The 7,761-nt window shown below is 43.2% G+C and overlaps 1 protein-coding gene across 1 annotated transcript; it reads left to right on the forward strand.

Moving 5' to 3' along the window:
* Nucleotides 1-4,889: 4,889 nt before the first annotated feature.
* On the forward strand, nt 4,890-5,072 carry LOC128117676 (embryonic testis differentiation protein-like). Its single transcript, XM_052749858.1, has one exon. It carries the CDS (start codon nt 4,890-4,892, stop codon nt 5,070-5,072), a length of 183 nt encoding a protein of 60 aa, XP_052605818.1.
* The last annotated feature ends 2,689 nt before the right edge of the window (nt 5,073-7,761 follow it).

Raw genomic sequence — 7,761 nt, forward strand, 5'->3', positions numbered from 1 at the left:
AAGTTAATCCTCCTTTTCAAAAAAAATTGTTTTAAGGTATTATTTTAGCACACAAACAGAAAGTCCATAAAAGTCTTACAAGTGTTTTCCTCTTATTTTGTCAGTCATTTTTACATGTGGTTTATGGTTGTGATTGAGATAAGAAGGTCTTGTATTTTTATATTCCAATGAATCATATGCCTTTTCAAATGCATTTGTGTTGTGACAGCCAAGCTCCCCTGGCCTACATTTCAGATGATTGCTTTGGTTTAGATGAAGGCAATGCAGAAAATCTAGGCAATTTACCGCTCCTTTTGTTAACAAAATTCCTTATACTACATCATTATTCCTCTTCAGTACATTTCAGAGCCTGAACGAAGCCGCATGAAGAATTTTTTAAAAGATTGATTTCATGATTTATTTATGTGTATGCATGCCTGTGTGGAAGTATGGACACACATGTATAGAGGTGTAGGTGTCAGATCCCCTGGTGCTAGAGTTGTAGGCAGTGGTAGGCCACCTGACATGGTGCTAGGTACCAAACCTGAGTCCATCAGAAGAACAACAAATGTTCTTAACCACTGAAACATCTCTCTAGTCCCTAGTCTGAGGGTCTTTATATATGGTCCTATGTTGGTAGGCAGAAACACCAATGACTAGGATTTCCCTGCCTTTGGTGAAAGGGATTATGTGATGGTTTGAATACAAATAGACCCCTAGGCGCTTATATTTGAATGCTTAGTCATCAGGGAGTGGAACTGCTTGAAAAGGATTGGGAGGTGTGGCCTTGTTGGAGGAAGTATGTCACTGTGGTTAGGCTTTAAGATTTCAAAAGCCCATACCAGGCCCAATCTTTCTCATTTTTCTGTCTATGTCTCTGTCTCTTTCCCACTCTCTGTCTCCTCTCTCCACCTGTGGATCAGGATGTAGCTCTCAGCTACTTCTTCAGCACCATGCATCCCACCATGCTCCCTTGCCATGATAATAATGAACTAAATCTCTGAACCTGTAAGCAAGCCCCCAATTAAATGCTTTCTTTTGTAAGAGTTGCCTTGGTCATGGTGTCTTTTCACAGGAATAAAACAGTGAATAGCAGAGTTTTGGCTGAAGTCTGACTTACAGTAGGTCCAGTGGGTTCCTGAACTCATCCTGTGGTTATTTCCCCAGTCCCAGAATGTATAATTGGGATAGATATACTTAGAAGTTGGCAGAATTCTCAAATTGGCTCCCTGACCTCTGGAGTTGGAAAGGCTAAATGGAAGCCTTTAGAGTTGCCTCTATCAAAGAAAATCATGAATCAAAAACAGTATCACATCCTTGGAGGAAGTGAAGAAATTAGTGCCACCATCAAGGACTTGAAAGATGCAGGGATGGTGGTTCCCACTACATCTCCATTTAACTCCCCTATCTGACCAGTGTAGAAGACAGATGGATAGTGAAGAATGACAGTTGACTATCACTAACTCAATGAGGTAGTGATCCCAATTGCATCTGCTGTACCAGATGTGGTGTCTTTACTTGAGCAGATTAGCACATCTACTGGTAGATGGTATGCAGCTATTGATCTAGCAAATGCCTTTTTCTTGGTATCTGTCCATAAGGACCACCAGAGTGGACAAGGGCAGCAATATACCTTTACAGTTTTACCTCAAGTATATATTTACTCTCCAGCCCTGTGTCATAACTTAGTTTGAAGGGATCTTGATCATTTATCTCCTCCACAAAATATCAAACTGCTGCACTATATTGATGACATTATGCTGATTGAACCAAGTGAGCAGGAGGTAGCAATCATTTTGGACTTGTTGATAACATATAAGTGCACCAAAGTATGAGAAATAAACCCATCAACAATTTAAGAGCTTTCTACCTCAGTGAAATTGTCAGGAGTCCAGTGGCGTGGGGCATGCAGAGATATAGATATAGACATGATTATGTGTGAAGTTGACAACAGGTGGACCTGTGATGGCTATTTGTGGTTGTCAACTTGACCATATCTATAATTAACTAAAACCAAAATGGCTAGGTACAGCTATAAGGAATATTTTTATTAATTAAATTATTTGAAGTGAGAAGACCCACTTCTAATCTGGATCTTTGAGGTAGGAAGATCCACTTTTAATCCAGATCTTTTGAGGTGGGAAGATCCACCTCTAACCTGGACCACACCTTCTGGTAGCAGCCTATATAAAGGATATGAAAAAAAGGAAGCTTGCTCTCTTTCTTTGCCAGCTTGCTCTTGTTGCTGGCAAGTCCATTCCTTCACTGGCATTAAAGCCCACTTCTTCAGGTTTCCAGCCTATACTGAAGACCAGCTGAGACATCCAGCCTCATGGACTGAATAAACTAACTAAAAGATTGTTGAACCTTCTGTTGGTAGTGTTGGTAGAAAACCACTGTTGGGACTAGCAAGTCCACAACCCAGAAACCATTCTAATAAATTATATATATATATATATATTTTTTTTTCTGTTTCTTTAGAGAACCCTGATTAATTCAGACAATGTGACCTGGGTCCCTCTATTAGGCATCTGTGTTTAAACTTCCTCAGTTTCTTTTTTTGCATGGACTGAGTAGGGTGTTCAATGTGGGGCCAAGAAATGTTTTCATTTCCTCCAGAAGGCAGCACTATAAAAAACACAAAACTCTGTCTTGACCATAAACCCTCTTGTGGCCTACAAGAATTCGGGCTCACCTATAGACAATATTCACCTGGGTTAAACATCAATGCTAACTGAATAGTTGCTATAAATTACAGACCTGGAAAGCACTGTAGTGTGGTAATTGTTACTACTCATGGCCAACATTTCAGCAATGAAGCACCCCACTGATAAACTGTGTAATATAGAGGATGCAAGAGACAGATGGCTAGGCACCTAAAAGTGTTTGCTGCTCCTGCAGAGGACCAGAGTTCTATTCTCAGCACACACTTTCTGAAGACTCACAGACTGGAACATCAGCTCCAGGGTATTTGATGTACACTTCTGGCCTCCATGGGCACACATATACACACACACACACCCACTTTTTTTAAAGTAAGTACCTTCAGAGACACAAGCAAGCTTGTCTATATAGTGAGAAATAATTACATGGAAGAAAATTCCTAAATGGATCAAATCATTGAGTATTGCCAGGGGACATGCTAAGGTGCTCCATGTTCTTCAAACTCCTCACACACTATGTTTAATGTGGAAATATTGAAAAAGACTAGGGAAAGCCCTGAGACCACGGGAACTGACTGGCCTATCCATATAACAACTGTGGAGAAAGTCAATGCTTGGGTAACGTCTGCTCTCTGGAATGGCTCCTCTGCTTACCGTAGTCAGCCCTGAACCCGGAACAGTGGCCAGTGGTTGAATCATAAAACTTTTGGTTTGAAAGTTCTAAGTGCATTGTGAATTGTTGTCACTCCCTGGAGACCTGACCAATCAGGTTCTGAGACACGGAGAAGCCCAGTCTCACAGGGAACTTGGCCTCTCATTCCTGTGTCCTCAGCCTGTTTCTTCCAGAGGTCCTACAGTGGTCTGAGAGTTAACACACACCCTGACAAACAGGTAACATGGCGGGGTTTGTCCCATCATCATGTAAAGAGTGTGCAAGGCATGGGGGCCGTGAACTGACACCTGGCTTTGGTTCAGTTTATAGCTGAGTCCTTTTTCCTCTAGATTCAACCAAATGAGTCAGAGGAATCTTGGGAATTCCATCCCTTTCTTCCTGAGACTTTTGTACTGGTTTCTCTGTAACTTTGTCCCTGACAGAGGCAGAGAACAAGGCAGACTGTAGCATGAATCTTAAAAGTTCTTATTAATTAAATCAAACCTGAGGCCAGTTATTGGGGTAAAAGCTGGAAGATCAGAGAAGCAGAACAAGCCAAAGCCACCTCAACTCAAATGTGGTGGCATTGTGTTCCCCAAAATATTGTGTACCCTAATAAACTTATCTGGGGTCAGAGAACAGAAAAGCCACTAGATACTTAGGCTAGAAAATGTTGGCATTCACGCCTTTAATCCTAGCATTCCAGAGGCAGAAATCCATCTGGGATCTCTCTGAGTTCAAGGCCACATTGGAAACAGCCAGGCATGGTGACACACGCCTTTAATCCCAGGGAGTGAACCTTTAATCCCGGGGAGTGATGGTAGAAGTCAAAAAGATATATAAGGCGTGAGGAGAAGAAACTAGAAGCTGATTAAGCTTTAAGGCTTCTAGCACAGTTCTGCTGAGATTCATTCTGGATGAGGACTCAGAGGCTTCCAGTCTGAGGAAACAGGATCAGCTGAGGAACTGTTGAGGTGAAGTAGCTGTGGCTTGTTCTGCTTCTCTGATCTTCCAGCTTTCAACCCAATAACTGGCCTCAGGTTTGATTTAATTAATAACTTTTAAGATTCATGCTACAGCAGACATTACCCTGCTTTTCTATAACTTAGAATAAAGAGAAATGTAGCAGTTTAGAATATGGCACAAAGGTTCCATTTAGGAAAAGAAGCAGGAATTGAAGGTTAGCAAGATGGTTCAACCAGTTGCTTGATGCAAGGACTTGACCTGAGTTCAATCCCCAGAACCCCCATGGTGGTTGTCCCATAACCTACACACACACACACACACACACACACACACACACACACACACACACTGTCTTTAAAAAAGAAACAGGAATTGAAATTGTTTTAATAGAACAGAACAGAGCTTCTGAACATAGATCAATGTATATGATAATGTGAAATATGATAAGATGGCCATTGCAAATCAAACTGTGCCTCAAAGCAACCTTATTTGACTACTATGTGTGAGAGACAAACAGACAAAAACAAGGAGGCAGCAGTAATAAAGAGGCCTCTGAGTTTACTGGATTATGTGGCTTTATCTTTTTCAGGCTTTCTTGGTTGTCCCGAGGCCATTGGATAACACCAGTCATGGATAAAGAAAAGCCTGAAGCCAGTCCCAGCCCGCCAGAACCTAACATGGAGCTGATCCCGTCCAGGGAGTTAAAAGACCGCAAGCCTTCCAATAATATACTCATCTATTTGATTGACAGGCAGCTGGGGAGGCCCAGAAATGATTTGGATTTGTTTGAATGGGTTTGGACCATAACATAAGTACCCGCCCAGGGTAGAGTGGTCTTTGCCAAAATTAATGTTTACTTATGACTACTGGAAATACACGTTTTAAAAAGAAGCAGAATCGCAAGCCACTCTCACATTCAATCCATTAAATTAGTCTTCATTACAACTGCTTTTGGTGCATTGTGTATTTATTGACTTGGCCTTCTTGGGTTGCGTTGGGCAGGATATTGTACCTTCTTGATAGTCCTCTTGTGAGATCTCAGATACAATGAGGATGGGAGGTTGCATTGCACATCATGTCTCTTCCACCACTAGTCTGAAAAGTAATTGTGTATGCATAACTCTGCAGCACACAGCCATTCAGTACTGAAGACTCTCCTCACTAGTCACTTTAGAGAGATAGCCACTGTATCCCACTGTAAAACTCAACTGACTGCCCGGTGAAAGGGCACGGGTGAGAGAAAGCAGAGCTAGGTTGGGATTTTAGAATACATGCCATCTAGAGTTGGTCAGTATTCCCAGGGAAGTATCATGACATTAGCTGTCTCATGTTAAGCAAACCTATTCAGACCACAATGCATGGGGAAGAGTTCCTTTGACCAAAGAACACAGAGCCCATAACCATGAGCATCAGTGCAATGACTCCCATTCAAAAAGCTTTATCCACTAACGGGTATGCTAAACAAATCATACCCACTCTGAGAAATTCAGAATGGGAATTGTGTAAGAAATTGGGAATTAAGAAATGACAAATTCCCCACCTCTCGATGGCCCTGGGAGAGCTGGCCCCATCCCTCACTGGCCACTATACTCATAGGTTGGTGCCTAGCTCAGTTGTTATCAGAGAGGCTTTATGCAGCAACTGATGGAAACAGATGCAGACCCACAGCCACATATTAGGCAGAGCTTGGGGAATCCTGCAGAAGAGGGGGAGGAAGGATTGCAGGAGCCACAGGGTCCAAGGACACCACAAGAAAATGGCCCACAGAATCAACTAACCAGGGCTCATATGGCTCACAGAGACAGAAAGGACAGACATGGAGCCTGCATGGGTCTGACCTAGGCCCTCTGCATATGTTACAGTTGTATAGTTTGATCTTCATATGGGAATGCAAACAGTGAAAACAGGTGCTGTCTCTGACTCCTTTGCTGGCTTTGAGACCCTGTTCCTCATACAGGGTCATCTAACCAGCCTTAATACATGGGGAGGTGCTTAGTCTTACTGCAACTTGATATGCCATGTTTTGTTGATATTCATGGGAAGCCTGTCCTTTTCTGAATAGAAACAGAGGAAGAATGGATGTGGGGGCACAAAGGAGGTAGGGGGGCTGAGAGGAGAGGAGGGAGGGGAAACTGTGGTCATGATGTAAAATAAACAACAAATAAAACAAATGTTAAGAAATGACAAATTTCCTGCCCCTCATCATTTGCCACAAACAGGAGATCTGGCCCAACCCCTCATGGAAGAACTGGCCCCAGTGATATGGGTGCTGGAGAACCGACCCTGGTGGTCTGGGCATGAGAGAGATGGCCCTGTCCCTTGATTGGGGGGGGGGGGTTCCAGGCAGAGGCCTGGGCTGACCAACTCAGTCACCACCCAGGTCCATATCCAGGGTTCTGTGTTGGCCCACCCCAACATTTACCCCATCTCTGACCTGCTGGAGTGTGTAAAGGGACAGGTCCTGTTGAATCACAGCCTTGGGATTTCCACGTCTCTGGGTAACAGCAGGATATTGGAGGGGCATTTTGGTGAGGGTCCAGTATTGATCTTGTAGTGGAAGCCAAAGGCATAGAACCAGACCAACATTTCATTGCAATGAACATTTGCAAGTAAAAGCACTTGGGCAACAGGGTCTGTACTGTGTGACACATCGAAGCTCCCATGCCACTACGACAAATGAATACGTGACAGAGAGGCAAAGGCAGGCAGGATGAAGGGACAAAGTGGTTTTTCTTTTCTTTTCTTTGGGGGGGGGGCTACAAAGGTGGAGGGTGGGCATGGAAGGACTGTGAAATGAGTGAGATTGGGGTGCATGATGTGAAATCTCCAAAGAATCAATAAAAATTATGTTAAAAAGATAAAAAGGAACAAAAAATGACAAATTATATTTATGTTTATTCCTTCATATGTATATAACAATGGTTAAAGAGAGGAGGGAGCGAATTTGGGAGAATGCAGGGACAGAAAGCAGACATGGGAAGGGTGGGAGAGAGGAGGAGGTGGTGGAAACGATGTCATTACATTTTTAATTAAAATTAAAAAAGGAAAAGACAGGTGGGAGGATCTGGAAAGGTGGCACAGTGGTTAAGAGCACTTGCTTTTCCAGAGGGCCTGTGTCTGGCTCCCACACCTGTGTCCAGTGGCTCACAACTGTCTGTAACAGGAGATCTGAAACTCCCCTCTGGCCTCTGCAGGCACTCACCACACACACACACACACACACACACACACACACACACACACACACACATACCAAGAGGTGGACCAAGTGAGGATACGGGCAAGCCGAAGTGATAAGGAAGGGGGAGAAGATAGGGATCCATCATTAAAATGAAAACAAATTCCAAACATCACTCCAGTTATTTAAAGGGACTTTTAAAAGCTGAACATGTTGGTGTGGGCCTTTTAGACTAGCATTTCAAAGGCTGAGGCAGGGGAATACTGTTTCGTGCCAGCCTAGCCTATATAGTGAAGACTGGCTTTTAAAAAGAGTCGGAGAAG

Source organism: Peromyscus californicus, unplaced genomic scaffold (assembly GCF_007827085.1).
Source record: "Peromyscus californicus insignis strain IS unplaced genomic scaffold, ASM782708v3 Scaffold_10__1_contigs__length_136768540, whole genome shotgun sequence".
Taxonomy (NCBI): domain Eukaryota; kingdom Metazoa; phylum Chordata; class Mammalia; order Rodentia; family Cricetidae; genus Peromyscus; species Peromyscus californicus.

Bases quoted from the DNA above. Each gene is read 5' to 3' on its own strand.
- LOC128117676 (XM_052749858.1), top strand. From the start codon at position 4,890: ATGGATAAAGAAAAGCCTGAAGCCAGTCCCAGCCCGCCAGAACCTAAC.